We start from the raw sequence: 21,818 nt of genomic DNA, 5'->3' as shown, positions 1-21,818 counted from the left end.
GAAAGTGAAGAAGAAAAATAATACTAAATATAGCTAGCTCTCCCTCTTCTTAATTTTTGAAGAAATGTGTATTTCTATATATTTGAGTCAACTGCTCATCAATGCAGTGCTAGCTAGCTGTAGCTTATGCTTTCAGTACTAGATTCATTCACTGATCCTTTGACAAAATGTCAGTTCATGCTGCAAGAGCAATTATAGGGTGGAGGACGTCCTCCGGAAGTTGTCATAACTACTGTGTAAGTCTATGGAAAGGGATGGGAACCATGAGCCTCCTATGTTTTGTATTGAAGTCAATGTACCCAGAGGAGGACGTAAACTAGCTGGTGCTACCCCACAGAGTGCTGTTGAGGCTACTGTAGACCTTCATTGCAAAACATTGTTTTAATATTTTTTTCTGGGTGACATTAATATATTTAGTATAGTTTTATCAAAACAAGTATAGCTTATTTTTTTTATGTTTCACTATTTTTATGAAATTCACTGAGGAGGATGGTCCTCCCCTTCCTCATCTGAGGAGCCTCTGCTGATTGCTAATCATATCGTAGACTGTCTATTAAGTAAATTAAAGGAAAAGTAACAACATTGCATAACGTTACTGTTACTCCCAGATGCATTTTCTGAGGACGTCATTATCCTGGACCCAGGTTGCTCCTCTCACCTTCCCAAAACTCTGCCCCTGCGGTCTGTGGTCCACATTTTAAATGAAGAGGAGGGCTGAGGATTCTGGCCCAAGGAAGGAAAGACACCGGTGAGTGGACAATGAGGTCAAATTGCTGTTTGTACACCGGATAATGTTATATAACCAACTATGTTTTGTGTCCATTACTGGACGTTAGAGGAAAGCCCCATTCAAGTCTACGTCATTGATTCTTCAACGAACCTGGTATTGGAGATACTCTCTTCGTTCTTGATCCTGGAAAACCGTTATCTTATAAATGTCTGTGTAAAGTTTCAGGTGGTTCTACAAACACCAGAGACAACTCGGAAATAATAATAATATATCCCATTTAGCAGACGCTTTTGTCCAAAGCGACTTACAAGTCGGCTGGGGCCACTACTTTTACATATGGGTGGCCCTAGCGGGAATCGAACCCACGACGCTTGGCGTTGCAAGCGCCATGCTCTACCGGAAAGAGATATAACCTCCAAATGTATAAGATAACTGATTTCCCTAATCGAGACCCAAGAGAGTATCACCACTGTACTTTTTTTATGTGAAACTCTGTTGTTTTTGTCACACTGCTTTGCTTTATTTTGGCCAGGTCGTAGTTGTAAATGAGTACTTGTTCTCAACTGTCCTACCTGGTTAAATAAAGGTGGAAAAAAAATATGCCAGGTTACATGGGCAACACGTGGGTTTCAAGTTTGGGTAAGCTATTTTTCACCATAAAAATTCACCTTTTATAATAAAGCATTCCAATCATCCTCGCATTTGTAGACTTATTTAAGATGTGGTGATTATATTTTCTAGTCATAATTTAGGCTTATAATATAATTTAGGCTTATAATATGACTGTTCAATGCAGTGCGTAGTGACAGAGTAGACCTAGGCTACATTAGATTTCTTCTTTCTTTGCACAGGAAAGTGGGTTTTTTTATACACATTTTGTGCAATTTTATTAGGCTGTAGACATTAGCCGAATCTTCTTTAATACGACAAAAACTACAGGGTAGCCTACTCTGCTGACACTGACAAACATATCCATACAATAGGCCTACAAAAGGGGAGACAAATATTGTATTTATTTTTCCTTTATTTAGCTAGGCAAGTCAGTTAAAACCCAATTCTTATTTTCAATGATGGCCTAGGAACAGTGTGTTAACTGCCTTGTTCAGGGGCAGAATTACATTTTTACCTTGTGAGCTCGGGGATTCGGTCTTGCAACCTTTCGGTTACTAGTCCAACGCTTTAACAACTAGGCTAACCTACCGCGCTGCTCTAACCACTAGGGTATATGCCGACCATCTAACTGGAGGAGGAAATGTATTGTCTAAAAACAAGCAAAAGTAGCACTGACCCAATGATAAAGGTAATGAACACGCAGACTCACCCGGGACATAGCCAATGTGCTCCTCTGGTACCAATAGGATAGGCTACTGTTCACTCAATAAAGTTTAGAATTTTGATATCTAAAGGACAGTGGATTATTTTCATTGTCTTCTCTTTTCAGCAATAGCAATTTGCTTTCCAAACTGTTATTCGGTAATTGTACTTTTAAATATTGCGATATGCCTGGCTGGGTCTCTGGTTTTCACTGACTGTAGCATCTCAACAATCATCTATTTGATGTGTGATCATCTGTGGCCAAATCATGCTCTCTGGTGTAGTAGCCTATTTTGAATGATTTAACTTTCTTTAAGTAAGCAAATTACGCTATATAATTTTTACAATTACTTTAGGGAAGCTTAGGTTCCCCTAGCCTTATGGAGGCACTGCCTATGCCAGGTTAGTTGAAGAATCTATGTAATGTCTAGTAATGGACACCAAAAATCTTTAGGTTATATCACACTGGCAAGAGAACAGACATGCATACATAGAGAGACACTGCGCTGTACTGGAGTTTGAATGCCACCATGGTTACATTAAGACACCTTGGAGCTGGCAACGTCCCTCAAAGCGAGGATTGGATACAGTCCCTTTAGAAAGTATTCATACCCCTAGACTTATCCCACGTGTTGTTACAGCCCAAATTCAACATGCATTAAATATATATTTTCTCACCCATCCACACACAATACCCCTTAATGACAAAGTGAAAACATGTTTGCAAATTTATTAAATATAGAAATATCTCATTTACATAAGTATTCACACCCCTGAGTCAATACCTTGTAGGACCACCTTTTGGCAGCGACTACAACTGAGTCTTTCTGGGTAAGTCTCTTAGTGCTTTCCACAACTGGATTGTGCAACATTTGCCCATTTTATTATTTTAAAAATTCTTTAAGCTCTGTCAAATTGGTTGTTGATTATTGCAAGACGACCGTTTTCAGGTCTTACCATAGATTTTCAAGTAGATTTAAGTCAGAGCTGTAACTCGGCCCCTCAAACTACAAATTCACTGTGTAGCTTTAGCCTTGTGTTTTTAGGTTATTGTCCTGCTGAAAGGTAAATTCACCTCTGTGTATGGTGGAAAGCAGACTGAACCAGGTTTTCCTCTAGGATTTTGACTGTGCTTAGATCTATTCCGTTGACTTTTTTATCCTGAAAACTCTCCAGGCCTAACGATTAAAAGAATACCCATAAGATGATGCAGCCAGAGTGCATTCGGAAAGTATGTAGACCCCTTCACTTTTTCCACAGTTAGTTTTATTTATTAATTTCACCTTTATTTAATCAGGTAGGCTAGTTGAGAACAAGTTCTCATTTACAACTGCGATCTGGCCAAGAATAAAGCAAAGCAGTTCGACACATACAACAACACAGAGTTACACATGGAATAAACAAACATACAGTAGAGAGAAAGTCTATATACAGTATGTGCAAATTAGGTAAGGCATGGTGGCAAATTAATTACAATATACCAATTAAACACTGGAGCGATTGATGTGCAGAAGATGAATGTGCAAGTAGAGATACTGGGGTGCAAAGGAGCAAGATAAATAAATAAATACAGTATGGGGATGAGGGAGTTGGATGTGCTATTTACAAATGGGCTATGTAGAGGTGCAGTGATCTGAAAACTGCTCTGACAGCTGGTGCTTAAAGCTAGTGAGGGAGATATGAGTTTCCAGCTTCAGTGATTTTTGCAGTTTGTTCCAGTCATTGGCAGCAGAGAACTGGAAGGAAAGGTGGCCAAAGGAGGAATTGGCTTTGGGAGTGACTAGTGAGATATACCTGCTGGAGCGCGTGCTACGGGTGGGTGCTGCTATGGTGGCCAATGAGCTGAGATAAGGTGTGGCTTTACCTAGCAGAGACTTGTAGATGACCTGGAGCCAGTGGGTTTGGCGACGAGTATGAAGCAAGGGCTAGCCAATGAGAGCGTACAGGTCGCAATGGTGGGTAGTATATGGGGCTTTGGTGACAAATCGGATGGCACTGTGATAGACTGCGTCCAATTTGCTGAGTAGAGTTTTGGAGGCTATTTTGTAAATGACATTGCTGAAGTCGAGGATCGGTAGGATCGTCAGTATTACGAGGATATTTTTGGCAGCATGAGTGAAGGATGCTTTGTTGTGAAGTAGGAAGCCGATTCTAGATTTAATTTTGGATGAGAGATGCTTATTGTGAGTCTGGAAGGGGAGTTTACAGTCTAACCAGACACCTAGAATATATGGACAACTACAAATACCTAAGTCCAAACCGCCCAGAGTAGTGATGCCGGACGGGTGGGCAGGTGCGGGCAGCGATCGGTTGAAGAGCATGCATTTAGTTTTACTTGCATTTAAGAGCAGTTGGAGGCAACGGAAGGAGAGTTGTGTGGCATTGAGCTCATCTGGAGGTTAGTTAACAAACAGTGTCCAAAGAAGGGCCAGAGGTATACAGAATGGTGTCGGTGGTTACATTACAGCCTTATTTGAACATTTATTAAATTGTTTTTTCCCCTTCAATCTCCACACAATACCCCATACTGACAAGGCAAAATGGGTTACTTGACATTTTTGCAGATTTATTTAAAAAAAGAAACTAAAATATCACAAGTATTCAGACCCTTTACTCAGTACTTTGTTGAATCACCTTTGGCAGCGATTATAGCCTCAAGTCTAATTGGGTATGACATTACAAGTTTGGCACATCTGTATTTGGTGGACTTTCTCCCATTCTTCTCTGCAGATCCTCTCAAGCTCTGTCAGGTTGGATGGGGAGCGTCGCTGCACAGCTATTTTCAGGTGTCTCCAGAGATTTTCAAATCGGGTTCAAGTCTGGGCTCTGGCTGGGCCACTTAAGAACATTCAGAGACTTGTCCTGAAGCCACTCCTGCGTTGTGCTTAGGGTCGTTGTCCTGTTGGAAGATGAACCTTTGCCCCAGTCTGAGGTCCTGAGAGCTCTGGAGACTGTTTTCATCAAGGATCTCTTTACTTTGTACTGTTCATCTTTCCCTCAATCTTGACTAGTCTCCCAGTCCCTGCCATTGAAAAACATCCCCACAGCATGATGCTGCCACCACCATGCTTCACCAAATGGATGGTGCCAGGTTTCCTCCAGACGTGATGCTTGGCATTCAGGCCAAAGAGTTGAATCTTGGTTTCATCAGACCAGAGAATCATGTTTCTCATGGTCAGAGTCCTTTAGGTGCCTTTTGGCAAACTCCAAGCAGGCTGTCATGTGCCTTTTACTGAAGAGTGGCTTCCGTCTGTCCACTCTACCATGAAGGCCTGATTGGTGGAGTGCTGCAGAGATGGTTGTCCTTCTGGAAAGTTCTCTCATCTCCACAGAGGAGCTCTGTCAGAGTGACCATCAGGTTCTTGGTCACCTCCCAACCAAGGCCCTTCTCCCCCGATTGCTCAGTTTGGCCCGGGTGGCCAGCTCTGGGTGGTTCCAAACTTCTTCCATTTGATGAAGGCCACAGTGTTCTTGGGGACCTTCAATGCTGCAGAATATTTTTCGTACCCTTCTCCAGATCTGTGCCTCCACACAATCCTGTCTCGGAGCTCTAGGGACAATTCCGTTAGACTTCCTAGCTTTGCTCTGACATGCACTGTCAACTGTGGGATCTTTTTATATAGACAGGTGTGTGCCAATCAATTGACTTTACCACAGGTGGACTCCAATCAAGTTTGTAGAAACATCTCAAGGATGATCAATGGAAACAGGATATACCTGAGCTCAATTTCAAGTCTCATAGCAAAGGTTCTGAATACTTATGTAAATGTTTTTTCTGTTGCTTGCTTTGTTATTATGGGGTAGTGTTTAGTTAGAGAATTTTTATTTAATCTGTTTTAGAATAAGGCTGTAACATAACAAAATATGGATAAAGATAAGTGGTCTGAATACTTTCTGCATGCACTGTATGGAGAGTGGACTCAGTAATGTGATGTATTGGATTTGCCTCAAACATGACACTTCGTATTCCGCGCAAGAATTTAATTGCTTTGCACTTTTTTTTATGATGCAGTATTCCTTTAGTATTGCAATCAGGGTACGTGTTTTGGAGTGCTTTTATTCTGTACAGGCTTCCTCCTTTTCAATCTGTCAATTTGGTTAGTATTTTGGAGCAACTATAATGTTGTTGAGCCATTCTCAGTTTTCTCCTATCACAACCATTAAACTAACTTTTTTTTTAGTTCACCATTGGTCTTGTGGTGAAATCCCTGAGCGGTTTCCTTCCTCTCCAGCAACTGAGTTGGGAAGGACGCCTGTATCTTTGTAGTGACTGGCTATATTGATACACCATCCAGAGTGTAATAACTTCACCAGGCTCAAAAGGATTTAAGATCTGCTTTTATTTTTATTTTACCCATTAGAAGTAGGTGCCCTTCTTTCCGAGGCATTGGAAAACGTCCCTGGTCTTTGTGGTTGAATCAGTGTTTGCAATTCACTGCTTGACTGAGGGACCTTACAGATAATTTTATGTGTGATGATATTTTTTCAAGGACAAGCCTCATCTCATGTTAAATACTATTATTGCACACAGTGAGTCCATGTAACTTATCGACTTGTTAAGCACATTTTTACTCCTGCACTTATTTAAGCTTGCCATATCAAAGGGGTTGAATACATACATTTCAGCATTTTCATTTTTTATTAATTTGTGACAATAATTGAAAAAACATTCTCCTTTGACATTGAGGTATTGTTTGCAGACCAGTGACAATTTTTTCCACTTTTAATACATTTTGAATTCGGGCTGTAGCACAACAAAATGTGGGAAAAGTCAAGGGGTGTGAGTACTTTCTGAAGGCACTTAATACCACTGTACTCCAAATTGTATCTTAATCCACACTGCTCCTTCGAGAAAATTGAAATGTGGTTAGTTTTCACGGAAAACTGGCTTTTCGTCATCTGCTAGCTAGCATTAGCCACCTCGGCCATTTGAAATTGTTAGTACTATCTGGAATCTTTGATGTCCCTACCCTAAGCACTACCCTAACCATTTTAAGGGACATCCCCAAGGATTTCTGATAGCAAGGACCATTAGCTGATGCTGCCATTGCAAAATGGCTGCATTGCCCACTGCTAGCTAGCATGGGAACAAAAGGGCAGTTTTCTGGGAAAACGAGCAGTATTTCAATCTTCTCGATGAAGCAGTGTGGATAAAGTTAATATTTAGAGTACAGTGGCATATCCCATCCCTGCATTGAGGTATGTTTTCCGATCCATTTCTCGCGCGGGCTCCACGGTGTCTTGATGTAACCATGATTGAGTTCCGACTGCAGTGCATCTGTGTAAACATGCATTGAGCATAACGGTATGTTCGGTATCTTTTGGCAAATGCAATCTATCCTCCAACTCAATGAGGTAGCATTTGACCAATCCAGGTAGTTATTTCAAAGTGCACTGATGCCTAAGAAGTATCCACACCGTAAATATTAACTGACTGACTCAAATCGGTCTTATGTAGCAAAATGTTTTTTTATTTTTTATATTAGATCAAAGTAGACTCAGAGCTACAAAATGGTATATCATACACTGCATTTGAGGAATAATGGGAAAGTAATTATGCTTTGAAAGTTGAGAAACTTGTAAACTCACTTTTGAGAATGTTCTTTCAATGTTTTTGTACCTACTGGAGAGCTCTCCTTTGTCGACACCCATTCAGCATTGTTCACACCCGCTTAAGCCAGCCCCACCCATCTCTTAAGGATTCACATGTGAGGTCATGTGCTAAAAAGTGAGTAGTGTAGTAAAGATTAATTTAAAAAATCCAGGTAAACAATAAATTAGATGATGCTTACCCAGACACACTTGTCTAAATTGATGGGTTATGTGAAAGAAATGCTATAATCCCCAGCCACATATTGCCAAGTGGATGGGTCTCTAAAGAGGGTATAAACGGTACAGCCAAATGGTTACTTGCATAGTAGCAATATCAAAATAGATGTGATGTCCATAGCCTTTTCGTCACAAAACTCCCTGATCTTCTCAAAAACATAAGTTTGTCGAGCTGTGTCCAGTCCAGGTGGTGCTTGTACAGGCAGACCATCTATAGGAGGAAGGATGTCAGCATTGCGCAACAGCTGAAACCTGGTCCCGACTGAGTCCGAACGCTCCTTTGCGAAAACACCAGGCTCCAGAGCATCGAAGCTGTAAAACAGGAAATAACTAAAAAAATGAAGACATTACGAACTTGCACAACATCAATTCACCTCCCAAGTTTAGATGAGAAGAATAATCTCATGCAATGAAAAAGATATTCACCCGAAGCGCTGATACCGCTTGATCTGTGGCAGTGGCCTGAAGTATGTAGTCAGGTGTTGTTGCCAGCCATAGCTTTCCACCAGCTCCGTACCATCCTCCAGTCCAACCAGCTGTAGGATGTTGACCCCTGCTGCTGTTGTGAAGGACAGCACTGTGACAATCTCAGACAGTGTTCACTCTGGTCTTTCTGAAGAGCTGCTTGATGAGGCCAAAGCACCAGTCGGGGTCAAACTTGGTGTGGTCTGTGATCAGGAAGTGAAGGTCCAGACTGTGGTGGAGCTTGTGCATGGTCCGCCAGGCACAATACCAGAGCACAAACATGTTCTTGTTTTGGCCACTGCAGTTATCACAATTCAGGTCAACACGTGTTTTTCTCCAACTAGTTGGTGAAGAAATGGTGCATGTAGTTGACTGCGCTGCTGCCTTTGCTGGATGACATGCCTTCATCAAACAAGTAGTTGACTTGTTGTGGTAATCCTTCACAGCAGACACCAAACAAGCCTGATTTGCGAGGAGTTAAAAAGTAAATGGGACCTGGCATAGGGTCAGAAGGATAGTGCACCTGCAAACAACAAAAGAACATTTAAGGTAAGTTAATGAAAATAAAATGTAATGTAAAATGTAACTTATTTTTTATGCATCAAAAAATGTGCCGAGCAGCAGCACTGCATACAGAAAGAACATCATCTTGGAAACTGGAAGTATGACTACACGTACCTCTGGAAAATACAGAAATAAGCTCAATAAATAAGCTCAATAAAAGTAGTGCCAATCATTTTGGAGGTCAATTTAAATAATCAAAACTTGTTGTTTATGCTTTACATACCAAGTGTTGTCATCAATTCCTTGTAGAGACGCCACACTGCTGCTTTTGTCACATGGGATGGCAGCAGCTTTCCACCAAAGTGTTTGTGTCCTGGAAACACGATTGCATTATCCTCTGCGTAGTAGTTGAAGTTCACCACTTGCAAGTCCTCATGATTCAGGTGAAACCTGTGCTTGCTTGGGCCAGCTCTCTTTTTGATTGGAGGCATTAGACCATTCTCCTTGTATGACTGGTGGAGGAGAGTGTGTTCTACTGATGCTGAAAGACAAATTCCAGATTTTGGCATTATTATACAATAGATAGCCGTAATTACCGTCAGACACACCTAGCTAACTTGATGGGTCATGTAATCATCTGGCGAAGTGGAGTCTTTTGTTTAGACAAACCGATTTATCACAGCTAGCTAAAGTTAACCAAATAACATTACTGTTAGGTGACCTAAACTGGGATATGCTTAACATCCCGGCAGTCCTACAATCTAAGCGAGATGCCCTCAATCTCACACAAATCATCAAGGAACCCACCAGGTACAACCCTAAATCTGTAAACAAGGGCACCCTCATAGACGTCATCCTGACCAACTGGCCCTCCAAATACACCTCCGCTGTCTTCAACCAGGATCTCAGCGATCACTGCCTCATTGCCTGTATCTGCTACGGACCCGCAGTCAAACGACCACCCCTCATCACTGTCAAACGCTCCCTAAAACACTTCTGTGAGCAGGCCTTTCTAATCGACCTGGCCCGGGTATCCTGGAAGGACATTGACCTCATCCCGTCAGTTGAGGATGCCTGGTCATTCTTTAAAAGTAACTTCCTCACCATTTTAGATAAGCACGCTCCGTTCAAAAAATGCAGAACTAAGAACAGATATAGCCCTTGGTTCACTCCAGACCTGGCTTCCCTCGACCAGCACAAAAACATCCTGTGGCGACTGCAATAGCATCGAATAGTCCCCGCGATATGCAACTGTTCAGGGAAGTCAGGAACCAATATACGCAGTCAGTCAGGAAAGCAAAGGCCAGCTTCTTCAGGCAGAAATTTGCATCCTGTAGCTCTAACTCCAAAAAGTTCTGGGACACTGAAGTCCATGGAGAACAAGAGCGCCTCCTCCCAGTTGCCCACTGCACTGAGGCTAGGTAACGCGGTCACCACCATTTCTCAACGGCTGGCCATGCCTTCCTCCTGGCTACTCCAACCTCGGCCAACAGCCCCCCCCCCCCCCACGCAGCTACTCGCCCAAGCCTCTCCAGGTTCTTCTTTACCCAAATCCAGATAGCAGATGTTCTGAAAGAGCTGCAAAACCTGGACCCGTACAAATCAGCTGGGCTTGACAATCTGGACCCTCTATTTCTGAAACTATCCGCCGCCATTGTCGCAACCCCTATTACCAGCCTGTTCAACCTCTCTTTCATATCGTCTGAGATCCCCAAGGATTGGAAAGCTGCCGCAGTCATCCCCCTCTTCAAAGGGGGAGACACCCTGGACCCAAACAGTTACAGACCTATATCCATCCTGTCCTGCCTATCTAAGGTCTTCGAAAGCCAAGTCAACAAACAGGTCACTGACCATCTCGAATCCCACCGTACCTTCTCCGCTGTGCAATCTGGTTTCCGAGCCGGTCACGGGTGCACCTCAGCTACGCTCAAGGTACTAAACTATCATAACCGCCATCGATAAAAGACAGTACTGTGCAGCTGTCTTCATCGACCTTGCCAAGGCTTTCGACTCCGTCAATCACCATATTCTTATCGGCAGACTTGGTAGCATCGGTTTTTCTGATGACTGCTGTGCCTGGTCACCGACTACTTTGCAGACAGAGTTCAGTGTGTCAAATCGGAGGGCATGCTGTCCGGTCCTCTGGCAGTCTCTATGGGGGTGCCACAGGGTTCAATTCTCGGGCCGACTCTTTTCTCTGTACAGTGCCTTGCGAAAGTTTTCGGCCCCCTTGAACTTTGCGACCTTTTGCCACATTTCAGGCTTCAAACATAAAGATATAAAACTGTATTTTTTTGTGAAGAATCAACAACAAGTGGGACACAATCATGAAGTGGAACGACATTTATTGGATATTTCAAACTTTTGTAACAAATCAAAAACTGAAAAATTGGGTGTGCAAAATTATTCAGCCCCCTTAACCTGTTACATCTATGGGGGCGCTATTTCATTATTGGATAAAAAAAACGTGCCCGTTTTAAGCGCAATATTTTGTCACAAAAAGATGCTTGACTATGCATATAATTGACAGCTTTGGAAAGAGGACACTGATGTTTCCAAAACTGCAAAGATATTGTCTGTGAGTGCCCCAGAACTGATGCTACAGGCGAAACCATGATGAAACTTCAACCAGGAAATGAGCAGGATTTGAGGCTCTGTTTTTTATAGTCTCCTTATATGGCTGTGAATGCGCAAGGAATGAGCCTGCCCGATCTATCGTTTCCCGAAGGTGTCTGCAGCATTGTGACGTATTTGTAGGCATATCATTGGAAGATTGACCATAAGAGACTACATTTGCCAGGTGTCCGCCCGGTGTCCTCCGTCGAAATTGGTGCGTCATCTTCAACTGCACGTCTTTTTCCAAGCGATGCACCGGAGAAAGTAGACTACCACGAACGATATATCAATGAAGAGATATGTGAAAAAACATTGAGGATTGATTCTAAACAGTGTTTGCCATGTTTCAGTTGATATTATGGAGTTAATTTGGAAAACAGTTCGCCGTTTTGATGACTGAATTTTCGGGTTTTTTTGGTACCCAAACGGAGCGATTTCTCCTACACAAAGAATCTTTCAGGAAAAACTGAACGTTTGCTATGTAACAGAGTCTCCTCATTGGAAACATCCGAAGTTCTTCAAAGGTAAATGATTTTATTTGAATCCTTTTCTGGTTTTTGTGCAAATGTTGCTGGCTGAATGCTATGCTAAATGCTACGCTAGCTATCAATACTCTCACACAAATGCTTGTTTTGCTATGGTTCAAAAGCATATTTTGAAAATCTGAGATGACAGTGTTGTTAAGAAAAGGCTAAGCTTGAGAGCTAGCACATTCATTTCATTTGCGATTTTCATAAATAGTTAACGTTGTGTTATGCTAATGAACTTGAGGCTATAACTGGATACAGGTTTTTTTCATAGCCAAACGTGAACAAAACGAGCGATTTGTCCTACACAAATAATATTTTTTTTTTAAACTGAACATTTGCTATCTGAGTCTCCTCATTGAAAACATCTGAAGTTCTTCAAAGGTAAATGATTTTATTTTAATGATTTTCTTGTTTTTGTGAAAATGTTGCTGGCTGAATTCTAGGCTTATAGCTATGCTAGCTATCAATACTCTTACACAAATGCTTGTTAAGCTATGGTTGAAAAGCATATTTTGAAAATCTGAGATGAGTGTTGTTAACAAAAGTCTAAGCTTGAGAGCAAATATATTTATTTCATTTGCGATTTTCATGAATAGTTAACGTTGTGTTATGCTAATGAACTTGAGGCTATAAATAGGATCCCGGATCCGGGATTGCTCGACGCAAGAAGTTAAGTTAATACTTTGTAGCGCCACCTTTTGCTGCGATTACAGCTGAAAGTCGCTTGGGGTATGTCTCTATCAGTTTTGCACATCGAGAGACTGAAATTTTTTCCCATTCCTCCTTGCAAAACAGCTTGAGCTCAGTGAGGTTGGATGGAGAGCATTTGTGAACAGCAGTTTTCAGTTCTTTCCACAGATTCTCGATTGGATTCAGGTCTGGACTTTGACTTGGCCATTCTAACACCTGGATATGTTTATTTTTGAACCATTCCATTGTAGATTTTGCTTTATGTTTTGGATCATTGTCTTGTTGGAAGACAAATCTCCGTCCCAGTCTCAGGTCTTTTGCAGACTCCATCAGGTTTTCTTCCAGAATGGTCCTGTATTTGGCGCCATCCATCTTCCCATCAATTTTAACCATCTTCCCTGTCCCTGCTGAAGAAAAGCAGGCCCAAACCATGAGGCTGCCACCACCATGTTTGACAGTGGGTATGGTGTGTTCAATGTGATGAGCTGTGTTGCTTTTACGCCAAACATAACGTTTTGCATTGTTGCCAAAAAGTTCAATTTTGGTTTCATCTGAACAGAGCACCTTCTTCCACATGTTTGGTGTGTCTCCCAGGTGGCTTGTGGCAAACTTTAAACAACACTTTTTATGGATATCTTTAAGAAATGGCTTTCTTCTTGCCACTCTTCCATAAAGGCCAGATTTGTGCAATATACGACTGATTGTTGTCCTATGGACAGAGTCTCCCACCTCAGCTGTAGATCTCTGCAGTTGATCCAGAGTGATCATGGGCCTCTTGGCTGCATCTCTGATCAGTCTTCTCCTTGTATGAGCTGAAAGTTTAGAGGGACGGCCAGGTCTTGGTAGATTTGCAGTGGTCTGATACTCCTTCCATTTCAATATTATCGCTTGCACAGTGCTCCTTGGGATGTTTAAAGCTTGGGAAATATTTTTGTATCCAAATCCGGCTTTAAACTTCTTCACAACAGTATCTCGGACCTGCCTGGTGTGTTCCTTGTTCTTCATGATGCTCTCTGCGCTTTTAACGGACCTCTGAGACTATCACAGTGCAGGTGCATTTATACGGAGACTTGATTACACACAGGTGGATTGTATTTATCATCATTAGTCATTTAGGTCAACATTGGATCATTCAGAGATCCTCACTGGACTTCTGGAGAGAGTTTGCTGCACTGAAAGTAAAGGGGCTGAATAATTTTGCACGCCCAATTTTTCAGTTTTTGATTTGTTAAAAAAGTTTGAAATATCCAATAAATGTCGTTCCACTTCATGATTGTGTCCCACTTGTTGTTGATTCTTCACACAAAAAATACAGTTTTATATCTTTGTTTTAAGCCTGAAATGTGGCAAAAGGTCGCGTAGTTCAAGGGGGCCGAATACTTTCGCAAGGCACTGTATATATCAATGCTGTTGCTCTTGCTGCGGGCCATTCCCTGATCCACCTCTATGCAGACAACCCCATTCTGTATACTTTTGGCCTTTCCTTGGATACTGTGCTATCAAACCTCCAAATGAGTTTCAATGCCATACAGCACTCCTTTCATGGCCTCCAACTGCTCTTAAACGCTAGTAAAACCAAATGCATCCTTTTCAACCGTTCGCTGCCTGCACCCGCACGCCCGACTAGTATCACCACCCTGGATGGTTCCGACCTAGAATATGTGGACATCTATAAGTACCTATGTGTCTGGCTAGACTGTAAACTCTCCTTCCAGACTCATATCAAACATCACCAATCTAGAGTCTGCTTTCTATTCCGCAACAAAGCCTCCTTCACTCACGCCGCCATACTTGCCCTAGTAAAACTGACTATCCTACCGATCCTCGACTTCAGCGATGTCATCTACAAAATAGCTTCCAACACTCTACTCAGCAAACTGGATGCAGTTTATCACAGTGCCATCCGTTTTGTTACTAAAGCACCTTATACCACCCACCACTGCGACCTGTATGCTCTAGTCGGCTGGCCCTCGCTACATATTCGTCGCCAGACCCACTGGCTCCAGGTCATCTACAAGTCCATGCTAGGTAAAGCTCCGCCTTATCTCAGTTCACTGGTCACAGTTGCAACTCCCACCTGTAGCACGCGCTCCAGCAGGTGTATCTCACTGATCATCCCTAAAGCCAACACCTCATTTGGCCGCCTTTCGTTCCAGTTCTCTGCAGCCTGTGACTGGAACGAATTGCAAAAATCGCTGAAGTTGGAGACTTATCTCCCTCACCAACTTCAAACATGTGCTATCTGAGCAGCTAACCGATCGCTGCAGCTGTACATAGTCTATCGGTAAATAGCCCACCCAATTTTACCTACCTCATCCCCATACTGTTTATATTTATTTACTTTTCTGCTTTTTTGCACACCAATATCTCTACCTGTACATGACCATCTGATCATTTATCACGCCAGTGTTAATCTGCAAAATTGTAATTATCCGCCTACCTCATGCCTTTTGCACACAATGTATATAGACTCTTTTTTTTCTACTGTGTTATTGACTTGTTTATTGTTTACTCAATGTGTAACTCTGTGTTGTCTGTTCACACTGCTATGCTTTATCTTGGTCAGGTCGCAGTTGCAAGTGAGAACTTGTTCTCAACTAGCCTACCTGGTTAAATAAAGGTGAAATAAAAAAAATCATAAACATAATGTGAACCAGCCATCTAATGTCAGCTAGCTAACAGTCAGCTTCAACTTGGTATTTTGTTTATACAGTGGTTCTTCCTGTAAAAGTTGCGTCATACTGCAGCACACCTTGCGGGCTGCCTCAGAATTCTGTGGCACGTTATTTGTCAGCCATTGTTGCCATTAGTGCTAGTTTGACCACCAGAGGGTGTCTTTGAGAAGCTTTTGACAGTCTTCAATATTGACTGTACTAGGGAATTTTAAACCTTTTTTATGTAAGAACATAGTATATGGGATTGCTTTTAAGAAATGTAGCTTAATTCTTTTGATTAATATTGTTTCTATTCCAAGAAAAATGAAAAACAAAACCCTTAGGGTTTCCGTTAGAAAAATATTGAGCTGTACAACTTGACAGGTCGGGAGTAGGCTACAGTACTAAGAGCGTAACATTTCCACACCCCTAATGGTAAGATTCAGTGAAAATAAAAAATCTCATTGATTTATCAAGACCAGTCCCCATGCTTGTCTCAGAGCAGTGCTGTCTTTTCCCCCTTCCACTTGTCTCTTCCATTAATTTCGAAAGAGGGCACTGATTATGCTTACTGGAAAATACGAACTCCCCCTTGCGCTGGTCTGGAGCAGTGATGCAGGGTACCATACTAAACCAAAAATTACCTCTTAAGTCCCGCAGAATAATCTCAACTTTTAGTTGAGCAACCACTGTACATGGAGCTAGCTAGCTATTAAATAAGACGTCCTGTGTCGTTTCCGTTCCTTGACTCGTTAGTGTGTCAAGTCACTCTAGTTCATACTGACTGTGTACAATGCCATAATAATCATCTTAAGCTTTAGCCCTCACCCAATCCCTAAACATTTCACTTGCTCTAACAGAGGTGGTTTGGCTGTTTTCATTTTATCCTGAGCGTTGGTGACGAACTGTGCTCCTGGCAACAATTTTAATTACGCTTTTTTTGCCAACGTTTACTGACACCAGCCATATTAAGCCTGTGTTGAGCGTTTGTAAATTAATTAGTTATTCTGCTCTCTTGCACACTCAGATGAGAGCGCTCTGAAACAGTTGTAGCAGTGTATTTCTATTGAAATGGATACTTGCATAGTCAGGTCTTTTTTGTTAAGTTTTAATACGAGATTCATAAATAAACAAAAATTCAAAAGCTGCGTTAGATAGGATTACCTACTGACCAGCTCAAATAGACAAAAGCGTTCTATATGGTAGACCATCATTATCTCAGCCAATCATAGTGGGAAGGTTGCTGGCTTTTCCTGTGGCTTAACCAACTAGGCTCGTAATTTTTAACAGTATTATTCGTATTTACACGTTATACAAGTTTGTTATTAAGGCACATGAAAGTTCACAAGTTCAAGAAAGCATTTCTGCCCTCCCAAAAACATTTTGATCAACAACAAAAACGTTTACATTCAAATCCTGTGAAGTAGTGACCCGCGACATACGCCTAGTTTCCTGAAACGGGTCACAAATGTTCATACGACAACTAGTCTTGGTCAAAAATAAAACCCACTTGCACTGTAGTGGGTAAGTGTCTTTTTTACAACCTGTCTTGACACAATGAAATCACCTCAGAGAGGGTGTGCAGTAGATTCTGTTAATTTATGACAAGCTCTTTGCTTGTATTTCTGAAAGACGTCTCATCTAAGTGGGCTGATTTTTATATTGAAGTCATCACTCTGGTGTAAACTGTTAAAAAGGTCATCAATGCCATTACAGTACATGCCTGCTTTTGTAACGTGGTGTACAATGCTCATTCTAGTACTTTCCCCACTGTGCTGAATAGGCAGTGTATTTGCTTATTCAGAACTTACTTCAGTGCGTAGAGCACACAGTGTTCAAAAAGGTCACCAGCAGCAAACACTCATGTTACCATGTTTTATAGCTGAGGATTGGCGCACTTCCCTTTTTGAGGAAGGAAAGGAAAAGGCACACAAAGGCAATAGAATTCCTTTCTGTGTATCAGGTGTCCAATATTGAGCCTTTTTTTAGCAATGAACAAAAATAATACACCAAATCTAGGCTAACTAATTAATTCAAGACTGGTTGAGGAGCTTTTTACTGTAAGTAACACAGCCATTAATTGTAGTGCCATCTCCTCTAAGTGCCTTCCAATGTGCTGCCACATATAGGTTGTTTTATTTTAAACATGGTTGGGTAATTTAACTTTTTTTCTGTGAGGATGTTCCATGTCGACTATGATCCTGTTCATGCATGATATGTAGGCATATGTTGTCATGTTTGATTGTATGTACTCTGCAGACTAACCATTTCCCTACCTGTGCTGCAGGTTGTAGTTGGTTCCGGTGATGTGCCATGGGCTACGACGTCACCCGGTTCCAGGGGGAAGTGGATGAGGACCTGCTGTGCCCCATCTGCAGTGGAGTCCTAGAGGAGCCCGTTCAGGTCAGTGACGTACGCATCTCCGCACCATTTTAGCCGTTGGATTGCATTTCAGTGCTCTGAGAAATCACTGAAAAATAAGGAATTGTCAGTGTTGTAAATTCAGTTCCATTTCAGTGAAATAGGATCCAGTACCTGTCAGCTCGTTGATCACACACCTGCTGTGCCATTTCAGTCTAAGTTTTTGCTAATTTCTACATTTTCAGTCTTATAGGCTGTGTGCAGGCCATTTTATTTTGTAGTGCTACAAAGGTGATTATAAACCAGGTCGTTTGAGTCCTGGATGCTGATTGGCTGAAAGCTGTGGTATACAGTGCATTTGGGAAGTATTCAGACCACTTGTTTTTTATATAACATTCTATTGGTTGCTAGGAATTTTGTATAATTTACTTTTTAAAAACAACGTTTTGAATCCAGTGTAATTTTGTGTATCAGTTCATAAACCATGTGCCATGGAATCGGTACATCAACCAAACTGAACAACAATATAAACTAAACATGCAACAATTTCAAAGATTTTACTGAATTACAGTTAATTTAAGGAAATCCGTCAATTGAAATAAATAAATTCTACCCTAATCTATGGATTTCACATGACTAAGGGAAAACGTGTTCTGATTGTCAGGGGCATTAGTAAAGACACAAATACTCAGTTTCCTCAGCTGTCCTCATCCTGCAGGTGAAAAAGACGTATGTGGAGGTCCATGGCTGGCGTGGTTACACGTGGTCTGCGGTTGTGAGGACTGTTGGACGTACTGCTAAATTCTTTAAAACGACAAGAGGTGGTTTATGGTAGAGAAATTAACATTCAATTCTCTGGCAACAGCTCTGGTGGACCCAATTGCACACTCCCTCAACTTGAGACATCTGTTGCATTGTGTTGTGTGACAACTGCACATTTTAGTGGCCTTTTATTGTCCCCAGCACAAGGTGCACCTGTGTAATGATAATGCTGTTTAATCAGCTTCTTGATATGCCACACCAGTCAGGTGGCTGAATCATCTTGGCAAATGAGAAATGTTCACTAACAGGGATGTAAACAAATTTGAGAGAAATAAGCTTTTTGCGCATATGGAACATTTCTGGGATCTTATATTTAATCTCATGAAACATTGGACCAACACTTTACATGTTGCGTTATTATATTTTTGTAAAGTATATTTTGCAATCGATATAGAACAGCTATCAATTTTTTGGTCCTTAAATGAAGCTGGTATACTTTTTTTTTTAAATTTATCACAATTTATTTTAACCAATTTTGGTCTTTAATGCTGGGCCGAATGACAAGTTCCTTACTTTCTCCCCCTTCCACTTGCCTCTTCCATTTTTGCCGTAATGCTGTAATTAGTCCAACAGCCCTTAGCCTTACTATATTGGTCATATACCACACGCCCCCTGGCTTTATAGCTTAACTATATTTTCTGCAGTGCTCTTGCTGCTATGCTGTTTTTGCATTTCTGTATACAGTATATCACTGGACTTGTAATTTGATTCTCTATGATGAAGCTTCAGTGATGACTATTCATTGCTAGTGAAAGGTGAAAGCGATTAGACATATGAGAATAGCCCCATCTTGGCCAGGAAAGGGATGGGCAGAGAGAAAGGATAGGGAGGAGAGCTTAAAGGGCAGTCTGCTTTCAGTGGGATGCTGTGTCAGCAAGGGGGAGAGAGGAGTGGACAAGAGAGAGGACAAGAGGAAGAGCGGAGAGGACAGGACAGCGAGAGAGCGACCGAGGACAGGAGGGAGGGAAGAAGGAAATTTGGAGATGAGCTCTGCATGGAGATCTGTTCGTTCTTTTTGAAGATGAATCAATGTGCCCAATGTTTGTAGTGATGCATAAAGATGGGGCAGAGGTAAAAGGACTAGGGATAGAAGAAGTGAGTGGAGATGCCTTGTCCTGTTAATGTAAATAAAGCATAAGGATACTAGTATAACAAACACAGCTCCCAAACTGAAACCAACCATGAGGTGAGTGGCTTTAAATAGACACTATTGATTCTACCTACCTGCAGAGGATAGCATTGTTTTGCTACATGTTTGCCCTTGGAGTAAATAGTTGCTGGTTTGTGCTTTTTATAGTACATAACACTTTGTCCAGCCTAGGCATTTCTTAGTGTAAGTCTTCTTTGTTTTGGAGTGTTTTTGGGAGTGTGATGGTACCGGTCTGTGGGCACGTGTGTTCATGCGTTGGTAGGTTAATTCAGCAAGAAGGTAGTGTGGTAGTACAACGTCACTTCCAGCCAATGTTGCCCATGCATTCTGAGCTGTCGTAGGACTTTGCACAGCGTGCTGGCAGCAGTAAAAGAATGTAGACATAGCTGCCGTATGGCTTTCAGTGGAGACGCATACAGTATACTGAGAGAGAGCGGGAATGATTGGAATTGTTTGCGTGCATCTGCACTCGGCTGCGTCTGCTGCTTACTCTGGCATCCCCTGCATGGGCCTGGACAGATAGTATGTACACTATAATACAGTGCCTTCACATTTTGGTGTTACAGCCTGAATTTTAAAAAATGTAGTTATTTTTGTAAATGACATACACACAATACCCCATAATGTCAGTGGAATTATATTTTTAGAAATGTTTACAAATAATAATAAAAAATGGAAAGCTGATGTCTTGAGTGAATAATTATTCAACCCCTTTTTATGGCAAACCTAAATAAGTTTAGGAGTACACAATTGCTTAGCAAGTCACATCAATTACATGGACTCACACTGTGTGCAATAATACTGTTTTAATATGATTTTTGAATGACTACCTCATCGCTGTACCCCACACGTACAATTCTCTGTACTTCCGCCAGTCGAGCAAAGACCAGGGAAGATTTCCAATGCCTAGCAAAGAATGGCATCTATTGGTAGATGGACTGGTGAATTTATAAATGACACTTTGAATAGTGTATCTATACACCAAGTCACTACGAAGATACAGGTGTGTGTAGACCACTGACACACAATCTCTATTTAATCATTTTAAATTCCGGCTGTAATACAACAAAATGTGGAACAAGTCAAGGGGTGTGAATACTTTCTGAAGTAAATGTAAATGAAGGTGCTGTACATCAGAGACCTGAGTGAAAGCTGTGTAATTCCCATGCCCTGCTGAGAGCATTGACATCTTCCAGACTGAAAGAATGGGAGGGAGAGAGGGAGTGGAATAAACAGAGGTTAGGTGTGCACAGAGCCATGTATTTAGAGATTTGGGGCATTGAGGTTTCTTTATGATGATGCGTGATGATTCTTTATGGCAGTCATGTTAGTGAAACAACATTTTTGGTGTATCTGATTAAATCACCATGGGAGCATACCAGAGTTAAGACATTTCTTTTTTTTTTTTAGCCATGTTAGCGCCCCATTTGACATTACATGGGGAATATTTATTCCTAGCTAACTGTCTAGAATTGGAACATTATTCAAAGTTATAGAAGTTCTCAACGCTCTAATTACAAGAGTCTGGGTGTGTATCTGAGGGTGTGTTAGTCCCAGTCAGTGTGCTGTGCTGCACTCACTGACCTTGCTGGAGTCCGTGCTGCTGTGTGGACTGTCCCAGGGCTGGGCTGGGTGGTTATAATTTATACTCCCTCTGGGGCCCCAGTATGAATCAGCAGCACTGCAGCATAGAACTCTACTGTAGTGGGAGGAATCAGGACTAGGACTGTCTGAAATGGTACCAGGGCCCTGGTCAATAGTACTGGACTATATAGGAAATAAGGTGCCATTTCAGACTCACCCAGGGACTGCATGGGAAACGGGGCAATAAGGTCTCTGGGGAATCCATTGCTACCCAGTAGTGGCTGTAGCTTAGAGCTTTCTTCCTGACTCACCCAGGGACTGTAGTGGGAATGGCTATTGCAGCCAACAGAAGCTAGCCAGCCCGTCGCTAGCTTAGCATCACGCAGTGATCTCATCACTGCCATCTACTGATTTCATCAGTACCGTCACCCCTGCATTTTTTTAAATATTTTTTTTACCTTTATTTTACTAGGCAAGTCAGTTAAGAACAAATTCTTATTTTCAATGACGGCCTAGGAACAGTGGGTTAACTGCCTGTTCTGGGGCAGAACAACAGATTTGTACCTTGT

The 21,818-nt window shown here is 41.7% G+C and overlaps 1 protein-coding gene across 3 annotated transcripts in view; it reads left to right on the top strand.

The window, feature by feature from the left end:
• The window catches only part of LOC135539837 (E3 ubiquitin-protein ligase NRDP1-like), a 34,010-nt gene that overhangs the window by 1,669 nt on the left and 10,523 nt on the right, over positions 1–21,818 (top strand). For 2 of the 3 annotated variants that reach the window (XM_064966004.1, XM_064966003.1), the window contains exons 2-3: positions 609–748; positions 17,620–17,735. In XM_064966004.1, coding sequence (XP_064822076.1) covers positions 17,646–17,735 — 90 coding nt within the window. In that variant the 5' untranslated portion in view covers positions 609–748; positions 17,620–17,645. Of the gene's footprint in view, positions 1–608; positions 749–17,619; positions 17,736–19,453; positions 19,702–21,818 lie in introns of those variants that run through there. The other variant, XM_064966005.1, reaches the window with a different exon arrangement.

This window comes from Oncorhynchus masou, chromosome 5, assembly GCF_036934945.1.
Source record: "Oncorhynchus masou masou isolate Uvic2021 chromosome 5, UVic_Omas_1.1, whole genome shotgun sequence".
Lineage (NCBI taxonomy): Eukaryota > Metazoa > Chordata > Actinopteri > Salmoniformes > Salmonidae > Oncorhynchus > Oncorhynchus masou.
The sequence above is the reverse complement of the archived record's forward strand: the minus strand, read 5'-3'. Positions and strand labels throughout refer to the sequence as shown.